Below are 20,599 nucleotides of genomic sequence, written 5' to 3'. Positions count from 1 at the left end.
AAAATCAAGATTACAAATTACATGTGAGCAAAGTCAGGGAAAATTCAGAAATATAATGAAATAATTTCAAATTATGATTCAATAATTATTTTATTATCCCAACGAGGACTTGGATATTAAAACTTGTATCTTCAAAGGTAGTAATGATTCCGGTAAGCATATTGGACATAAAAGGTCTTTCCTAACTAAATCTGTGCGTTCCTTGCTTGTTTTCAGCAAACAAGGTGGCACTCTGGCCATCCTTTGTGTTTCACTTCCCTGCAGGTGAATTCATCATTGGCAGAGTGATCAAAGCCATGAATAACAGCTGGCATCCGGAGTGCTTCCGCTGCGACCTCTGCCAGGAAGTTCTGGCAGACATCGGCTTTGTCAAGAACGCCGGGAGGTAGGGGGCTTCCGTTGTAGGATCGAGTGACTCCCCCAAAGTCAAGTATGGTTTCCCTGTGGGCTACAGGGCAATGCTGTAGAAGAGTGGGTGCACAGGCTTAGAGATGTGAACTCAGACACCACACTGTATGCACTGGCGGGATGCCCACTAGGCAAAGACCGTACAAGACTCTTGGACAAGCATCCTGTTCCACACCCTGCTGCAGTGGCCAGGGGAGACCTACAGATTAAATCACTGGGATTAGAATAAATAGTTCCTATGGCTTGATCATACTTCGTTCAACGTAGAAGTAATTTTAAAAAAAAAGAGAGAAAAGATTAAGTTCTTTTCACAGAAGAATTTATATATGTATTGTTTTAATTATTAGGATGAATCTAATCATTTTAAGTTTGGGCTTTGTTTAGACATCTCTGTCGCCCCTGTCATAACCGTGAGAAAGCCCGTGGCCTTGGGAAGTACATCTGCCAGAAATGCCATGCCATCATTGATGAACAGCCTCTGATGTTCAAGAACGACCCTTACCACCCGGACCACTTCAGCTGTGCTAACTGCGGGTATTTGCCTATTTCCTTTCTTTCTTCTTTTTTTTTTTTTAAATGCACAAACAAGGGCAATAAAACAAAAGGTCATATTTCTCTGTATTTCTGTTTTTAGAGCCAGTTAAATTACTGAAGTGGTTGCGTTTGTTTTCATTTTAGTTGAAAGATGAACCTTAGATCTGCTAGCTTATTTCCCAAAAGCCTGCCACCTTAGGCCTGGGTCTCATGGAAGCCAGGGCTTCAGAATTCAGTCTGGATCTCCCACATGGGCAGCAGGGACCCGATAGCTGAACCATCTGCTGCTGTTACCCAGGGTGCCTTGGCACGGAAGTGGGATTTGAGCATGTCTAGGGCTCCAGTCTAGGCACTCTTTATGGGACATGGGCATCCAAAGTAGCATCTTTTTATTTTATTTATTTATTTATTTGAGAAGCAGAGTTACCAAGAGACAGAAGTCTTCCATCCTCCGATCCATTCCCCAGATAATAGCCAGCACTGGACCAGGAGGAAGCCAGGAACCAGGAGCCCATTTGGGTGACAAGAGGCCAAACACTTGAGTTTTCTTTCACTGCTTTTCCCGCCATCAGCAGGGAATTGCATTGGAAATGAAACAGCCAGGACTCTAACTGGCACCCGTATGGGATGCTGGCATTGCAGGTGCACTACTGCGCTATAGCACTGGTTCCTGAAGTGGCAACTTAACCATGTGCCAACACCTCGCTCCCAACTTTTTTTTTTTTAAGATTTTTTTATTTTCATTGGAATGGCAGATCAGATGTATAGAGAGAAGGAGAGACAAAGAGAAAGATCTTCTATCGTCTCGCACATTCTCCAAGTGGCCCCAATGGCAGGAGCGCCAGAGCTGAGCCAGTCAGAAGCCAGGATCCAAGAGCATTTTCCGGGTCTCCCACGTGAATGCAGGGTCCCAAAGCTTCCTCTGCTGCTTTCCCGGGCCATAAGCAGGGAGCTAGATGGGAAGTGGAGCAGCTGGGACATGAACTGGCATCCATATGGGAACGTACCACCTGCAAGGTAAGGATTTGTCCATTGAGCCATCGCCCTGGGTCCTCCACCCCCAACTTTTTTTTTTTTTAAAGATTTATTTTTATTATTTTTTATTGGAAAGGCAGATATACAGAGAGGAGAGACAGAGAGGAAGATCTTCCGTCCGATGATTCACTCCCCAAGTGAGCGCAATGGCCAATGCTATGCTGATCTGAAGCCAGGAGCCTCTTCCGGGTCTCCCACGCGGGTGTAGGTTCCCAAAGCTTTGGGCTGTCCTTGACTGCTTTCCCGGGCCACAGGCAGGGAGCTGGATGGGAAGCGGGGCTGCCGAGATTAGAAGTGGCGCCCATATGGGATCCCGGGCGTGCAAGGCGAGGACCTTTAACCACTTGCGCCACCGCGCCGGGCCCAACCCCCAACTTTTTGATGCAGAAATTTGAGACTGTGCAAGAGTCAGGAGAATGATATAAAGAAAACATTTTGCCATACACATGTGTATGCGCACAAATACCTTTTTCTTTTATTGAGCAGCTTGAAAGCAAGTTTTAAGTATCAAGACTCCCTGGATGCATCTCCTGAGAATAAAGACATTTTCCTATTAAAAAAAAAAAAACTTCTTTTAACATGCTAAGAAAATGACCAGTAATATTATATAACAGCAGATATTCAGCTCATTGTACTGTATCCCCAGTTAGCCCATGTCTGGGGTGTAGCATGTGCTCAGCCCAGATGCTGGTATCCCCAGATCCTAACGTTTTGCTTCCAGCCCAGCTCCCTGCTAATGTGCCTGGGAAGCAGCAGAGAAGGGTTTACGCGCTGGGGCTCTTGGATGGAGCTCCTGACTCCTGTCTTCGGCCAGCCTCCTCCCTAGCTCCTGTGGCCTTGTGGAGAATGAATCAGCGAGTGGAAGGGGGGTGTCACTCTGCCTTTTAAAAACATCTTACCTCTGCATAACATATAAGTTTGAAAGGTGAAATAATTAAAGTGTTGGGACCAGGTTGTGGCACAGTGGGTTAAACTGCCACTAGGGAAGCTACACTACAGGGGCCCAAGGACTCTGGCCCTCCTCTGCTGCTTTCCCAAGCACATTAGCAGGGGGCTGGGTTGGAACGGAGCATCCTATATGGGCTGTCAGTGCTTCAGACAGAGGTTTAACCCACTGCATGGTGTTGACCTTTAGAGTGTTATTTAAAATATGATAGATTACATTAATCTTTTTAAAAGATTTATTTCTTTTTATTTGAATGATTTACAGAGGAGAAACAGAGAGAGGATCCTTCTGTTGGTTAGTTCCCAAAGTGGCTGCAAAGCCAGAATTGTGCCAATCTGAAGCCAAGAGTTTCTGCTAGGTCTCCCACATGGGTACAGAGTGCCAACGACTTGAGTCATCCTCCACTGCTTTCCTAGGCCATTAGCAGGGAACTGGATCAGAAGTGGAGCAGCCAGGACTAGAACCAGTGCCCATATGGGATGCCAGTGCTAGGAGGCAGAGGATTAGCCCACTGAGCCACTGTACCAGCCCTGCATTTTTCTTGATACATATACTTAAAAGAAAAAGAAGCAATTTTTTCTTTTTGTCTTTGGGTATGGATCTTCTGAATTTGCTAATATAAAATGTAATGCAGAAAGATATGTTCATATAGTTACTATATGAGCTATCATTGCTAGATAACAGGAGAGGGAGGAGAGGGAGGAGAGAGATGAGGAGTCTCCTCTGGCCAGTTTTGTTTTGCGTCTCTCCTACAGAATGATTTAAAACAGGTGAAATCCACACACAAGTCTGTTTGATTGGCTAGGGCAGTCTGGCTAGATCTTCATGGGTATAAAATACTAGCTAAGGGGACCAGCACAGGCAGACTGCCATCTGCAGGGCCAGCATCCCATGTGGGTCCCAATTTGAGTCCAGTTGCTCTACTTCCAATCCAGCTCCCTAGCAATGTACCTGGGAAAACAGTGGAAGATAGCCCAAGAGCTGGGTCCCTGACCCATGTGGGAGACTTAGATACGGCTGTTAAGTTCCTTGTTTCACCCTGGCAGACCTGACCATTGTGGCAGTTTGGGAAGTGACCAGCAGATAGGAGATCTCTCCCTCTGTCTCTTCTCTTTCTCTGTTACTCGCCTTTCAAATAAAGGAATTAATTTTAAAAAGAATAATAGTTGGGCCCAGCAGTGTGGCCTAGCGGCTAAAGTCTTCGCCCTGAACGCGCCAGGATCCCATATGGGCGTCACTTCCAATCCCGGCAGCTCCACTTCCCATCCAGCTCCCTGCTTGTGGCCTGGGAAAGCAGTGGTGGACGGCCCAAAGCCTTGGGACCCTGCTCTTATGTGGGAGACCCGGAAGAAGTTCCTGGCTCCTGGCTTCGGATTGGCATAGCATTGGCCGTTGCGCTCACTTGGGGAGTGAATCATCGGACAGAAGATCTTTCTCTCTGTCTCTCCTCCTCTATGTATATCTGACTTTGTGATAAAAATAAATAAATCTTTAAAAATAATAATAATAATAGTTAAGTATTTGGGGAAGGACAGTTCTGGGCATTTCACGTTTTTTTGTTTGTTTGTTTGTTTGTTTTTTGCTAATCTACTAAGTTCATTTAGTCTCCTCATTGCTTAGTTAACTTGTTATCACAGATTATGTTTGGGTAACAATCTCAGACCTACTGAAGCCTACAAGTCAGTCCGATGCTCTCTAACAGAACAAGAAGTTCCCAGAATCGAGTGTGCGAGCCCCGCCGATTGCCTGTTTTTCTCTAGTAGTAACACTAGTGGGTGTCTTCCTTACGGACAGGAAGGAGCTGACTGCTGATGCCCGGGAGCTGAAAGGAGAACTCTACTGCTTGCCTTGCCATGATAAGATGGGGGTCCCTATCTGTGGTGCCTGCCGGCGGCCCATCGAGGGACGCGTGGTGAATGCAATGGGCAAGCAGTGGCACGTGGAGGTGAGTGCTCTGTAGCCTGGCAGTAACCAGCACTTTCGCGCGTATGTGGTTCTCATGTGCCAGCAAGATGAGGAGTTTCAGAAGCCAGGACTGACATGTTTGGAGACCGCTGGCTCTAGAAGGGGAATCGCATAGAGCAGGAGGCACATGGGTTAAGTCTTCTTAAGGCAAGAAGTCTCATACCCTCGGCGTAGCAGCAGCCCTGCCCTGGAGATGCTGAGATGCGCTCCTGTTTTGCATGTTGTACTGCTTGAGGCGGCTGTGTCTAAAAGTAACCTATCAGGGCCTGGCGTGATAGCGTAATGGTTAAAGTCCTCTCCTTGAATGTGCCGGGATCCCATATGGGCGCCACTTCTAATCCCGGCAGCCCCGCTTCCCATCCAGCTCCCTGCTTGCGGCCTGGGAAAGCAATCGAGGACGGCCCAAAGCTTTGGGACCCTGCACCGGCGTGGGAGACCCAGAGGAAGTTCCTGGCTCCTGGCTCTGAATCGGCGTAGCACCGGCTGTTGCGCTCACTTGGGAAGTGAACCATCGGACGGAAGATCTTCCTCCCTGTCTCTCCTTTTTGCATCTCTGTCTTTCCAATAAAAATAAATAAATATTTTTAAAATTTAAATAAATAAATAAAAGTAACCTGTCAGACACCCCGGGCCGCCCTAGCCCAAGCACCCCAGGATTATTTGTGTTTGTTCCGCAGCAGGTAGATTCACTTGAGGCTGCCTCAGTATGTGAATAATGTATGGCAATTACAAGTGACATATTTGTTTTTTCCAGCATTTTGTTTGTGCCAAGTGTGAAAAACCATTTCTTGGACATCGCCATTATGAGAGGAAGGGGCTGGCATATTGTGAAACTCACTATAACCAGGTATTGATTATATTCATTTATGTCCATTGAATACGAAATAGACTTCTATGAATTTAAACTTACCGGTATTTTTTTAACTTCTCTTGGAAAGTGTGCACACAGCATGCCTTTTACTCGGACTGGCTGAATCCTGATTTGCACACATTTGGTCTTGCTATGTCAAAACACGCTAACGTAAACACAAATATCTTTCTGTAAAGTTTTTGTTTGATAGGCAGAGAGACGTATCTGCTGGGGTTTCCTTCCTAAAAGCCAGGGTTAGGACATGTTGAAGCTAGCAGCCAGGAACACCTTCGTCTCGCAAGGATTGGGCAACAAGCGTCTGTCAGCTCCCAAGTGTGTCAGTAGGAAGTTTGATGCAGGCACTAAGTAGCTAGGTTGCAATTGCTACGGGAAATGGGAATCCCAAACAGGGACCTGACATCTTTGTATACAGGTATTTGTTGCATATGGACACTTAGGTGGCTTCCTTTTTGAAGCATTTAAGAATAAAGACTGTCATAGTCCTTTACCCTTAACTGCTTTGGTGTGTGCTTAGCAAGAAGACAGAAATCTGCTGAATAACTGTAGTAATCAGTGTGAATGTAATACTTCAATCGACTTTGATTTGTTACCTGACCCAGTAGTGTCCCCCACTTCAGGACCGGACCCTCTTAGTTGAAGGTGGTCATATTGCTTTCATCTTCTTAATTGTTGCTGACACAGATGTTGTCACATGGACTCCCCACGTGGGCGCGTGGCCCGTCCTCTGCAGTCACACGGATGTTAGCTGTTGAGGGCTTGTGCAGGGATACAAGCCTCTCTGCTGGCGATCCTGGGCCCAACGCTGCGGAATTCCTCTCCAACAGTCGTTGTGTTCCCCGCTTCCCTTGCCACTAGTGTGCGGGGGGGCTCTGCAGGCAGTCGCTGTTCCTCCCCGGAACTCCTCGGATGGATGCTCCCGCCTGGCTAAAGACGTCTCAGCAGCCCTGGCACACTGGTTGAACAGAACCCACGTCCCTCCTGTCTCTAAGCTTATTCATTCGCCTAATGCTGATCCATATGGATTCACATAAAGTCCTCTATTTTTCCATCAATATTTTTTTCCAAGTGTGGAAACGTAAACTATTTTCATTGTAAAAAGTAAAACTCTTAGCAAATTTTTACTGATGTTCTTTCCCTGATAATAATAATAAGTTCTGGGTTAGGTAGGCAATGTTCAGGCGATAGAAAGAACTGAAACTGTGTTAGATGCTCCTTGTGCTAAAGCTTCATTCTCACACATCCTCAGCGTTAACTCTTCCTCGTTTTTCCCTTGCAGTTATTTGGTGATGTCTGTTTCCACTGCAACCGTGTGATAGAAGGTGATGGTAAGTATACATGGGTTTTCCATAGCAGTGTTTTGACGCAACGCATCTGGGTCATGTGACAGCCTGCAACGTGCTGATTATCAGTTACCTTTGCTCTCTGTCTCTGGCAAATTTCCCAGAGCAGAGAAAGGATACCAAGAATCGTATTTCTCACCTATTTATGATAATACTTTAGACCAAGGCTGTAGTGTGATCACTGGTCCTCAGTGACCCCAAGATGGATTTCCACTTCCAGATCCAAGCAGGTTTTAACCCCGTTTACTAGGACCATTAACAACGATCCACTGTGGTTTTTTTTTAATAATAATAGTTTTTATTTTGTCAATCTTTACATAGTTAATTTGGGCAAAAAGGGTCAAGGGCTACAGGAAAGTGGGTAAGACTATTATTTCCATATTGTTTCCTTCATGTATCTGAGGTAGAGGGGGATATTGAGGGAGAAACCCCACCCAGTCTCCCACTCACCCCAAGTCCCGCATGTGGGGCGTGCTCCGAGATACTCGTTGAAGTGGTTTCAATAGGTCACCAGTTTTGAAATTGCTGCCGATCTTGCCTCTCCAAACACGATGAGGTTGTTGAAAAATCCATTAATTGACATTGTCCATCACAGCATCTCTATTTGCCCGGTATTTTGTTGCCAACCTATAGCTGAGGTGGTTGATTAACTTGTTCCATCTTCTGTCCCTTCATGGTTTGGGTTCTGAGTCTGGCATTTCAATTGGGGAGATCACCAAAGAAACTTCGTCTGAGGTGTTCCCAGGCCAGATACTCGTATGCACCAGCAAGCACAGGGCCCAGCACAGTCCGTCACCCGGTCAGCTGGTAGTTGCAATTGCTGGGTTGGTTCTGTTTTTAGCCCCGCCTTCTACTGGAACCAATGGGTGTTGCAGTCCAGCCTGGTTCTGCACAGCATGTACTCGGCCCTCACATAAACCAGTTGGAGCTGCATCCTGATGAGAGTGGCCCACCATAACCCCCACCAGGCCCACCCCCTACCCTGGTTTGCCAATATGTGTGGCAGACCAGTTCAATCTGTCCCACATCCCCCCTGGCTCTCGTACATGGCAAATGGCATTGAAGCTTGGATCCATCTAACCAGCTCAACAGTCAAGCCTTCACGGGTGTGGTTGAGTGCCTCTCTGTCTAGCTACCCCAGCCCCTGTCCTAGTTCTCGGATCCACTGTTGTTTTTTGTTTTTTTTTTTTTTGATCCACTGTTGTTAATAAGCAACTCCACGCATGCTCTGAGCCGCAGTTCCCTCTCGTCATCTCTGGCACTGGGGGCCGGTCCGGCAGTAAGTCACGGGAAGGGAGCAGCTGTGTTTGCTCACAGGCGCGGAGCTGCCAGAGACTTCCTGGCAGGGTTGGAAACAATCCCGTTTTCAGGAGGCTTCGCGCTTCCCAGCACCTAACTCAGGAAATGCTTTCTGAAATCCCACACACGTGCACTTTGGGAAAAAGTCAGTTCAGGAAAACGATCCGTAGTGCTTCTTGGCAGGGGAAGGAAGCTGCCGGCGGAGCTACTTTAGAGGAACGATTCAGGCAAATAAGGTGCTTTCTGGATTTTTAAAAATACCAAGGGTTTGTTTTTTTGTTTTTTGTTTGTTTGTTTGTTTTTGTTTGGGCCAGTAGCAGCAGGGACTGAGCCATGACAGAAAGAATGATGGTTTACAGGGGCAAGGAAAGCTCCTCCAGCATAATGCATGGGAGCCTGGCTCCATGGCAGTTAAGTTTCCAAGTCATCCCATCTCTGCTCTTTCTCTAGTGGTTTCCGCTCTGAACAAGGCCTGGTGCGTGAACTGCTTTGCCTGTTCCACCTGCAACACTAAGTTAACACTCAAGTAAGTCCACGGTTGGTCCTGTGTGACTCCTGAGCCTGGAAGCTTTGGGGTGACACTTGAACAGATATTGCTAGAATTTAAACATATGCCTATAGAAGCGTTTAATTCTTTGTTTCTTCGTTCTGTTCAGGCCTTCGGAAAGTAAAGGTTCTTCTTTAACCGTTGGCTCTTCTGTCTTCTGTTCCTTCTTTGTTCTATCCAAAGGGATAAGTTTGTTGAAATTGATCTAAAACCAGTCTGCAAACACTGTTATGAAAAAATGCCGGAAGAATTTAAGAGGCGACTTGCCAGGCGGGAAAGAGAAGCAAAGGATAAGGACAAGCAGAAAAAGAAAAAGCCAGTCTGTTTGTAAACTTTTCTATCCCTTCTGTCATCATGTTTACCACTTCCCTCTTTGGTTAGTCTTTCAGAATGTGTGTTTTGTTCTTGCTTCTGCCTTATGCGTATTTTTTTTTTTTTTTGCATCTTGGTATGTATGTGCAGTCATCCAAGACTCATGTTCCAGGATCTGTCCTTTACCGTAACCATGGAGATGGTAAAACTTCGGATGAGGTCCACACTTAGTCCCAGCTTGTGTTCCTGTATTTCGCTTGGTCCATAAGCTCATTCACCTCTTTCTCTGTTTTTCATTACACTGTGTCATGGAGACTTTTGACTTCCCTTGTCCAGGTGAACAATCCCTATCATTTCAGAGAGTGGGAGAAGTTTTAAACTATTTTAGTCTCATACCTGAAGCTTTTTAAACTCCCGATCTTTGGTTTTGGGGCCAAAGATGTTTGATAAATTGTAGAAATTGTGGGATATTTTTAAGAGGCACGTGTGTGAAGCTGTGTGCTTTCAACATGCTTCAGTCTCTTTACCATTCATCTTTTCTTTTTATGGTGTTGATGTATCCTTCCTACAGTGCCTAGCTAGATGCCACTGGTTGTGAAGTCATTTCCTTGATGTCTTCCAACCGTCTTGTTCTTGATTTTTAAAAAAAATATTTATTTATTCGAAAGGCAGAGTTAAAGAGAAAGAGGGAGAGACAAGGGGAGAGAGAGAGAGAGAGAGAGAGAGAGAGAGAGAGAGAGAGAGAGAGAGAATGAGGCTGCCAATCTGGCCAGGCCAGAGCCAGAAGCTGGGAACTCCATCTGCGTCTCGCTGATGAATGACATGGGCCCAAGTACTCTGAACCATCTGTTGCTTTCCCAGGTGCATTAGCAAGGAGCTAGATTGGAAATAGAGTAGCAAGGACTGCAGTTAGCCCCTCTTTAGAATGCTGGCAGGTGGCAGCTAACTGCCAACCCTTTGTTCCTGGTATTTAGAGGAAGTATCTCAGTCTTTGAAATTCTAGTGAATTAATTTCATGATTGTTTCATTTTTCTGTTCTGGTTGCCATTTTCGTTTTGATCCTTGAAGTTTTTTATTATTTATTTGTTATGTTTTCTCCTACAAAGGAAATGAAAACATATAGTTAAAATGAAAATATAAAATTAAAGCAAGAGGGCCTGATGTGGTAGCCTAACAGCTAAAGTCCTCCCCTTGCATGTGCTGGGGTCCCATATGGGCGCCGGTTCTAATCCCAGCAGCCCTGCTTCCCATCCAGCTCCCTTGTGGCCTGGGAAGGCAGCCAAGGACAACCCAGAGCCTTGGGACCCTGCATCCACATGGGAGACCCGGAAGAGTTCCTGGCTCCTGGCTCCTGGCTCAGCACCAACTTTTTGAGGACTGAATCAACGAACGGAGGAATTTCCTCCGTCTCTCCTCCTCTCTGTATATCTGACTTCCCAATAAAAATAAATAAATCATTTTTAACAGTGAAGCAATAAAACATTTGCTAAATAGTTTCTCTGAATAGAGGCTTTAAAAAAATTAGTTTTAGTGACTTTTGTTCTAAAACCAGGAAAAACTTTGAACTTAGGCTGTTTCAGTCAGGCTACGCCTGTTGAAGCATTTCATTTTCCAATGAAAATGCAACAGTTGAGGTTTGATTATAGCCCAGCTGCAAGATAATTCCCACTCTGGTGTTTTAAAAATGGAAGGTTTTTTTTTTGTTGTTGTTGTTTCAAATGTGTGCTTAAATAACATTCTTTGAAATGACTTTCATGCAGATTAGTCCAAGTACAGTTAAAAAGTGAATGAAAACATCTTAAACAGATTTACTTATCTAAAATGCAGAGTTGCAGATTAGAGGGGAGCAGCTGAGAGGTAGCACTCTTCCATGTACTGATTCACTCCCCAGAAGGTCACAGCACAGCCCGATCTGGGCCGCGGGGAAGGCAGGAAACCTGTCAGTTGTATCCTCAGCAGTGGGCAGGACCCAAGGACTCGAGCCGTCCTCTGCTGTCCCAGGTGTAGAAGAAGGAAGCTGGAGCAGGAGTGGAGCAGTTGGGATTCGAACTGACATCCCATAAGGCATGCTGGTGTCCCAGTGCCTTGACTCACACTGCACCACAATGCCAGTCATGAAAAATACACAAAACCTTGTATCAGATTTACTGTATGGCAGTGTACCTCTGGACCTTTGCACAGATTCTTGCTCAACATAATTCCACATAAAAGTAACAAACTGTGTTTATTTAATTCCAAACTGAAGGACCTGAATTGCACCCGTGGTAGCTTCACTATGTTTACTATTGAACATGCATCAGCTTGCCAAATGAAAGGAAGTGTTCTTCTCCACGGCAGTGTCTCAGACATATGGAGCAGGCGTTTGGAAAGAGTTGAGTAGCTACAGGGGTTGGATGTGGTTGCTATGATACCATATGGGGTGAGCACATCCACCAGGGATGTGCTTGGGTTCAAGTCCAGGCTCCCGTTTGGATCAAGTTTTCTGCTGATGCACTGAGAAGTGGCAGGTGATGGCCCAAGTTCTTGGATCCCTGTCTGCCCTGGGAGAAATTGAGGCTGAGTCCTGGTCCTTCCTCACCCAGATGTTGCAAGTATTGGGAGAGTGAACCGGCAAGTGGAAGATTGTATGTGTGTGTGTGTGTGTGTGTGTGTGTGTGTGTCAGTGTGTCAGTGTCCCTCTGCCTTTCAGATTATCTGAAAACAAATAAACAAATAAATTTTAAAAGACTTATTTTTAATCTCTTTAATACTCCATCACTAATTTCTGTCACATAAGTACAACTGTTACAATTAAAGGTGCACTTTTTAGCGATTCACTGTGATGTTTTGTTGTTGTGAGGGAAGTGATGAAACCGCACGTGGTTTATAGACACTAGGTGTTGCGGTACAGTGGGTTAAGGCACTGCCTGAGATGCCAGCATCCCAGATGGGTTCCGGTTTGAATCCCAGCTGCTTAAGTTCTAATCCAACTCCCTGCTGGTGCACCTGGAAAAGCAGTGGATGAGCCAAGTACTCGGGTGCCTGCCGCCAAGTGGGAGACCTGGGTGGAGCGCTCAGCTCCTGCTTCAGCCTGGCCCGGTGCTCTCCAGTGCAACGCTTCTCTGCTCTCTTCTCTCTCTACCTCCCTTCCTCCCTCAAACTCTACCCTTCAAATAAATAAGTCCTATAAATAGATTATTCAGATTATAAAGAGCACAATATTTTATTCTTTAAAGTGTGTGTTCATGACACTTTAAAATGTGGTTGACATCACTTATCTAAATTACGTTTTCATTTGATTTCTGTCTGGTGCACATTCTATGCTACACCATGTATGTGATCCATTCGTAGAGGGACAGTTTTTAATGATGCTATGAACTTTTTACGTTTACCACAAAATCGATCAATAGCAAATTGATTGGCAATTATAGTTCTTTGCTAACCCGAGTGTAAATGTTATCACATAATGTCAACAGGAAACATTATTTTTCCATCCGCGATGAATCCATTTCCACTCATTTCTTTGTCTTTTTCCTATAATTATCTTTAGGAATAAATTTGTGGAGTTTGACATGAAGCCAGTCTGTAAGAAGTGCTACGAGAAGTTCCCGCTGGAGCTGAAGAAAAGACTTAAGAAACTAGCCGAGACCCTAGGAAGGAAATAACTTCCTGGTTTTGGCTGTTTGTCTTCTATGCAAAAATAAGAGTACCAACACCCCTTGCTTGACCCAGCCTTACTTAAGGTGTATCTCTGAGCAGTTGAGAGTGAAGAAGACTTGAAGAATTATTCTCATCTGTTTTTTTTCTTTTAAATCATTTTTTAAAATGTTCTATTTAAAATCCTGATGAAATGAAGACTTGCTTTTGTTAACCATCAGTACTTGTTGGCTTGGAAATGTTATGTAGTCCAATGAGAAATTTCCGCTTAGGTCTCCTAAAGTAGCTGTAGCTTTTTTTTTTTTTTTTTTTTTAATAAAAGAAGTCAGCTTTTACATGAATATAAACATAACATACCAGCTTTACTGTGTACCCAAAAGAAATTTTTTCAGCTGCTATGGGGAAGGATAGAGGGAAGAAAATGAGTATTGTACACTAGTTCAGTAGCTAGACAGATTCGAAACTGTAAAATGAACACTCCTGACGTGTAAAATGAACACGTTACACACGTAAGGTAAGAAACGTGTGTTCACAACTGCTTGATTTTACTCTTTTTCATTACATGGAGTAATTGTTAGGCTTAGTTTTATATTTTGTATTTGTGATCCTCACCTTTGAATGATTACTTAACACAGTAAATTCTAGCTAGCCAGCAATATGTCTGAAAATTTTGTGCAAAAAAAAAAAAAGCCAGGTATGGAAAATACTGCTTACTCTATGATATTGGAAAAATGAAGACTCATTTTCAATGTGTTATAACAGTTATGATGCTAAGGGTAATGTCCAACACGTGGAACGGATATGAAATTAGAATTTTGTGTCGCTCGTAGTGTGTCACCTGGAAAACATGGGTGATACACACGTATTGGTCATTTTGCTTTTATTACTATGTTAATATCTATGCTTTCTGCATAATCAAACTTGCTTTGCCTTAAAAAAAAATGCCTACTTTAACCAGGAATCCTAGGTGTTTTCTACTACCAACTAAAATGACAGTAGTGAAAGCTGTAGATTAAATTTTATTTTTCATAGCTATCATGAAACTTGTTTTTAAAAATTTCTTTTTTTAGAAACCAATCAAAACTAACTCCTATCTTATTGGAAGACAGTAGTGTTGCTACAAACTTACAGGTTTTCCAATGCCAATATCATGATTCATTGGAATTTATTTACTGTAGCTAGGAATCATAAATTGGAAGCAGGATGTTTTAGTGCTGATTTTAAGTAAAAATTAGTGAATTGGCCCGTTGTAGAAAATTCTCTTATCCTGAAGTATCTGGATTATTCTTTCAGGATAAACTTATTATGCAAAGTTTTATGAATATTTTTAAAATGTTGCTGCTGTTGCTATGTTATTTAAGAAGAAAGTTGTGAGATGGATTTCCAATGGAAAAAGTGCTGATTTTTCCAAAACTTAAGAAATATTTTTTGCCATTAAAAAAAAAAAAATCTCAGGATGCTACACCCTGCCATTAAAAACGCATGCATTTCTTTTTTTAGAATTTCTGCATGTGATTTTCAGATTAAATTCTATTTTTGTTTTCAGATAACTTAAAACCAGTTACACTATCGTCAGCGTTCTTTAAGTTAAAAGAATCGTCATAAGCGACTAAAAATAAACAATATTTTGCCTAAGACTGGATTGCTCAGTGTTCAAGGCAGTCCTTTGACATGAAGAATCAAAACTCCTCCAGCGTGCCTTTGTTAGCCGATATACCAACCAGCATTGAAAACCTTCAAAGTATTTATTAAATATTATACCCTGGATATAGACAAAAATAGGACAAGGTTTGCAGTATTGGATCCTGATGCTAAATTCTTATATATCCCCACTCCTATAATAGAAACATTTACATGTATGGAAAGTTTTGGAGAAGCGTATTTGCATATATTCTTAGTCATTTTGAAGATGCGTGGACTGCACCTGTGTGAGCAGAGTCGCCATCCCGCTGTAACTGGGCAGCACTCCCCCTGCTCTGTGCTCAGTGCTGTTTGCTGAGAGCTGGCCTTGTAAGTCAGCAACACCCAAGGATAGCTAGCTCTTTCTTGATGTGGGTATCATTGGAGCCCTGGGATGTGGAAAGGATATAAATGGGATGGAAGGCCAACCTGGCCTAGATGATAACGGGGTGAACATGGGGTGTCGTCTGGCTGCTGAACAACTCGGGCCAGTAAGCATTCTCGAAACTCCTGCAGCACAGTCCGAAGCAGTTTGTTGTTCGTACCCAGTTGCAAAATGCTCTTGTCTGTACGAAGGCTGATGTAATTGGGGAAAATGGGACAAGTGAAAGAGTCCTAGGATCGTGCTCAAAGCCTCATTATCCCTGGACTGAAGCAGTGAGTCATTTTGCCTCGCCTACCTGCCAAATAGCCATTTCTAACTTGAAGAGGAAAATTTGAGGTCATTATACAGCATTTTTGCATTCATTTTAGATTGTAAGCTAAATGCAGGGATATATATCAATGCCTTTTTTTTAAATAGCAACTATTACAGTATACTCTTGATGCTTAATAAATATCTATAATTATTAACAATAACATGTTGTATAGTACTTGGTTGAATGGCATATACCTATATATCACATACATACGTGTGTGTGTGTGTGTGTGTGTGTGTGTGTGTGTGTGTGTGTGTGTGTTAGAAATATGTCCATGGGGCCCGGCGCGGTGGCACAGTGGTTAAGGTCCTCGCCTTGCACGCCCGGGATCCCATATGGGCGCCGGTTCTAATCCCAGCAGCCCCGCTTCCCTTCCAGCTCCCTGCCTGTGGCCCGGGAAAGCAGTCGAGGACGGCCCAAAGCTTTGGGACCCTGCTCCCACGCGGGAGACCCGGAAGAGGCTCCTGGCTTCGGATCGGCATAGCATCGGCCGTTGTGCTCACTTGGGGAGTGAATCATCAGACAGAAGATCTTCCTCTCTGTCTCTCCTCTCTGTATATCTGCCTTTCCAATAAAAAAAAATAATAAAAATAAATCTTTAAAAAAAAAAAGAAATATGTCCATGAACAGAAGAATAGTGATGCAGTCTTCTATTTGGTGTCAATGCTGATTTTTTTTTAATTCTTTTTTTTTTAAAGATTTGTTTATTTTTATTACGAAGTCAGATATACAGAGACGAAGAGAGACAGAGAAGAAGATCTTCCATCCGATGATTCACTCCCCAAGTTACCGCAATGGCCGGTGCTATGCCAATCAGGAGCCAGGAATTTCCTCTGGGTCTCCCACGCAGGTGCAGGGTCCCAAAGCCTTGGGCCATCCTCGAGTGCTTTCCCAGGCCACAAGCAGGGAGCTGGATGGAAAGCAGGGCTGCCGGGACTAGAACCAGCGTCCATATGGGATCCTCGTGTGTTTAAGCAGAGTTTAACCGCTAGGGCATGCCGCCAGGCCCTAAAAAATTCTTAATAAAGGATCTACACACACAAACACGCATATGCATACACACACCCAGGAAGCCTGGAGTTTGGAACTCCCTCTTCAGTGTGGAGGTTCCTGTCTTGGGTCTTTGCATCCTCCCTCCCCTAGAAAGGTGAGCCAGGCAGTTCTGCTTCCCTTCCATGAAAAGGGGGACAAGGAGGAGGGCAGCTGTGCCAGGCAGAGGCAGCTAGGGGTGCAGGACCTCCTCCAAAGCTCGTGTTCCCCAGCGCCATCAGTCCAGGCTTCCAAGCTAATAACCACTTGACTTTGCCACCCACCAACCCCTACCTCGACGAGTCTGCCTGCTGCGGGCTCCATCACCTCAGCTGCCCCTCCTGACTGGCAGCCCAGGAGCCTCCCAGGGCAGGCCTTCACCTGTCGAGAAGTGTGCCTTCTGTGTCGGGACTCATGCCACATGGAGTTAGCGTTTCCAGGTCCTGACCAGCTGGAGGCACAGCTGTGTGTAAGCTCTGTTCACTCTTCAGGCACCAACAGGACTCCTTTGTTGCCCCAGACCTTTGCACTGACCTCTGGCTTAGCAATTAGGATGTGCCTTGTAAAGAGCGACTTATAGTTGACTCTTACTAAGGTAGAACGTTTCTGGGCCCCAGCGGTGTGGCCTAGCGGCTAAAGTCCTCTACTTGCACGTGCCAGGATCTCATATGAACGCTGGTTCTAATCCCGGCAGCTCCACCTCCCATCCAGCTCCCTGCTTGTGGCCTGGGAAAGCAGTACGACGTTTCTGGCATTGTGTCCTCTGTCTTGTTTAATTTTATGATTTTTCTTTTTTATCTAATTTAATAATTTTTTTTGTTGTTGCGTCGTCTGTGCCAACCCCATGGCCTAGCATAAGTGGCAGCTCTGTGACTGAGCAAGTGAGTGCATGCTGGAGCAGCGGGAACTTCTGCTGGTTCAGCTACTTTGTGTTAAATAGTTTCGAACATTGAAAAGCGGCACAAATCGACAATTTTCTTTACAAAAACATTCATTGCTTTACAAAAACCTGCGTAGGACATTTCTCTAGCAAATATTGATAGCAGAACCCCAAGACGTATCTAGAACTGTAAATAGATGCCAAATGACATTTTTAAAACATTGAAGGAAGCACATTAAAGTATTAAGAAAATGTTTACATTTTTCTTTGGAGTTTATTTTTGGCAAGTCGTGCTTTCCAAAATGTTGATTATAATGGGAAATACTCATTGTAATTTTCGAATTTAATTTTAGATGATGTTAACATAGTTGATCAGCGTGGTAGGAATCAAGGGTTAGAGAAAAGTGGGTGCAATCATTGTTTCCAAATGTTGTGTTTCTCCTTGTTTCGGGGGGGATGGGGAGGCTGGGTTGCATAAGGGGAGAAGCCATACCCAGCCTCCCTGCTGCTCCAGTACTCGGGGATGGAGAATGGCCGTTCAGTATCAACCAAGGTCCCACTGTGGCACATACTCCAAGGATTCTGCCCAAGTGGTTTCAGTGGTTCTGAAATGTCATCGATCTGGCTGATCCAAGGATGAGGGAATGTTTACAACGTCCATTGGCTGACATCGTCAACCTCAGTCTCCATGCGCCCAGATATTTGCTGTCATTGTTTGGCTCGGGGAGTTGTCCAGTTTGTTCTGTCCTCTTTCCTCTAGGATGGTACAAATGTCCCCTGCAGGGTTCAGTGGGCTGCCATGGCCTCCATGTGGAGCCTAAACCAGCTGTCCACCATTCCATCATTTCCATGAGGACCAGTTCTTGTAGGTGGGCCAAAGACCCTAAAAAGGCTACTGGGCCCCACTGGACCCACCATGCTCTGAGGCTCATGAACCTGGCATCCACTGTGCAGGCCAGGCTAAGGACCTGGGCCAGGCAACCAGGCCCCCTCCCGCTCCTGGGCTCACAGACTTGACACCCACCACACAGCAGGTCAAGGTCCTAGGCCAGGCAACCTGGGTCCTACCTAACCTCTAGCCCCCAGGACTCAGGTTGCCTGGCCCCACTCTGCAGCTGGGCCAAGGACCCATGCTATGTGACCCAGGTCCCACCAGACCCCCTTACCCTGTCACATATCCGGCACATGTCATGCAGGCAGGCCAAGGACCCAGGCCAGGCAACTTTGGTCCCACCATATTCTGCCCCACCCCCGGGGCACACAAATCTGATTCCTGCTGTATAGGCAGACCAAAGACCCAGACTAGACAACCTGGGTCTGGCCAGACCTGCAGTGCCTGGGACACACAGACCCAGTGCCCCACTCTTCCCTTCACAGGTGTGCCATGGATCTAGGCCAGGCAACCTGGGCCCTGCCAGACCTCCCAGCCCTGGGCCTCATGGATCCAGCACCCACCTCCCCATGACTCTCATGGCTTGCCTCACCTCAGAATGCACCAGCTGGTGTTGCAGCCTGACTTGGTTCAACCTGGCCCCAGTCCCAGCCCTGATGTGAACTGGCTGGTGTTGTGGCCCAACCTGGTCTGTACTGCATCCTGTCCTAGTTCTCAGACCTGCCAGTGGATGTTATAAACTGGCCCAGCCTGGCCCACTCCCAGACCTGACCCACATGTATGCCAGTGGATATTGTAACCTGGCCTGGTCTGGCTGCTCCTTGCCTTGGTTCTTGCACTCATGTGCAAGGACTGTGTTCTGACAAAGGAGTTTCCCAAACCCCTCTATCAGATCTCCCAGTGACAGATGTTGCACACACTGGTGGGTCTTTGGTCCAGGTTGACTTTGTCCACCCCTGGCCCTGGCAGGAACAGTGGCCTTCGCAATTGGCCCACAACCATTCTGGTTCTCACTGCTGGATGCTACAGCCCAGCCATCCCTGGTCCACACCCAGGCACTGCTCTCACGTTGCTCAGCAGGAGCCAAGACCTAGCACAGCCCGTTCTACACCCAAACTGGATCAGAAAGACTGCAAAATGTCTCTCTCTGTCTCCATCCCCTTCTTTGTATATCTGCCTTTCACATATATAAAACTGAATAAATTGCCTTTTTTAAAACAATCTTACCACAGGATATAAAATACCATTGTTTGTTCTCTGTATTAGCAATGCAAAACGCATAGCCAAAACTGAGTGTAATAACACTTACATTATTTTTATAAAAAACAAAATAGCTGTAGCCTGTGTATATGATTCAAATTATCAAAAACTGATGAAGTTGAGTAAGATCTAGACAAATGTACTGCCAAACCATTCCCATGGCTTTGAAGACAAGGAGTGATCCTACAGATTAAATACAGATTTGTCCTTAGACACAAACACATGCATTATTGGAATTATAATACACGTTGTTGAAATGCCATTCAAAATGACACCACTACTGCCGGAAAACTGGCTATTTCTTACAGAGTTAGTCATACAGCTATCACAAGACCCCCAAGTTAGTCATACACCTATCATAGGACCCCCCAAGTTTCAGTCCTGGGTCTTTACATTAAAACAGGTGTAAGCAAGGTTTTCCTTAAGTGGCCAAACAGTAAATGTTTTAGGTTCAGGAACCAAAGGTCTCGGCCACAACCTCTCAACTCTATCATTGTGGTGTAAAACCAAGTTTATAAAGGAATCAGTATAGCTGTGTTATAAACAACAAAAATAATAAAAGCAGGTCAGCTGCTCACAGGCCAAAGATTGCTTAAACTTATCCTACAACAATAAAATGCTGTTTTCATTGATACGTGGTTATGCAGATGTTTGTAGCATTTCTGTTTAAAATCATGAAAAAAAAAAATGGTAACGATTCGAATATTTTACAACCAGCGAAGGAACCAGTGATGCATTCACACCATGAACTATTCTTTTTTTTAATATAAAGATTTATTTATTTATTGGAAAGTCAGATATACAGAGAGGAGGAGAGACAGAAAGGAAGATCTTCCGTCCGTCTGATGATTCACTCCCCAAGTGACCGCAATGGCAGGTGCTGTGCCGATTCAAAGCCAGGATCCAGGAGCTTCTTCCAGGTCTCCCACGCAGGTGCAGGGTCCCAAAGCCTTGGGCCGTCCTCAACTGCTTTCCCGGGCCACAAGCAGGGAGCTGGATGGAAAGTGGAGCTGCCGGGAACAGAACTGGCACCCATACAGGATCCGGGCACATTGAAGGCGAGGACTTTCAGCCGCTAGGCCACGCTGCTGGGCCCCATACCATGAACTATTACTAAGAAATGAAAATGATAAACCACTGGGACCAGTGCACCTCTGCCTATGAGGCCAGTATCCCATATGGACACTGGTTTGCATCCTGGTTGATCCGTTTCTCATCCAGCTTCCTGAAATGATCTGGGAAAGCAGAGGACGATGGCTCAAATTCT

General features: G+C 45.0%; 1 protein-coding gene across 4 annotated transcripts in view; it reads left to right on the top strand.

The window, feature by feature from the left end:
* The window catches only part of LIMS1 (LIM zinc finger domain containing 1), a 79,618-nt gene extending 64,187 nt beyond the window's left edge, over positions 1 to 15,431 (top strand). For 3 of the 4 annotated variants that reach the window (XM_040975514.1, XM_040975513.1, XM_040975512.1), the window contains exons 4-10: positions 265 to 385; positions 793 to 942; positions 4,718 to 4,868; positions 5,643 to 5,735; positions 7,036 to 7,084; positions 8,849 to 8,924; positions 12,787 to 15,431. In XM_040975514.1, the coding sequence (XP_040831448.1) occupies positions 265 to 385; positions 793 to 942; positions 4,718 to 4,868; positions 5,643 to 5,735; positions 7,036 to 7,084; positions 8,849 to 8,924; positions 12,787 to 12,901 (755 nt within the window). In that variant the 3' untranslated portion in view covers positions 12,902 to 15,431. Of the gene's footprint in view, positions 1 to 264; positions 386 to 792; positions 943 to 4,717; positions 4,869 to 5,642; positions 5,736 to 7,035; positions 7,085 to 8,848; positions 8,925 to 9,128; positions 9,900 to 12,786 lie in introns of those variants that run through there. The other variant, XM_040975511.1, reaches the window with a different exon arrangement.
* Positions 15,432 to 20,599: the final 5,168 nt, after the last annotated feature.

This window comes from Ochotona curzoniae, unplaced genomic scaffold, assembly GCF_017591425.1.
Source record: "Ochotona curzoniae isolate NIBS_2020 unplaced genomic scaffold, NIBS_Ocur_1.0 contig_2688, whole genome shotgun sequence".
Taxonomy (NCBI): Eukaryota; Metazoa; Chordata; class Mammalia; order Lagomorpha; family Ochotonidae; genus Ochotona; species Ochotona curzoniae.
This window is presented reverse-complemented; position numbering and strand designations above follow the sequence as displayed.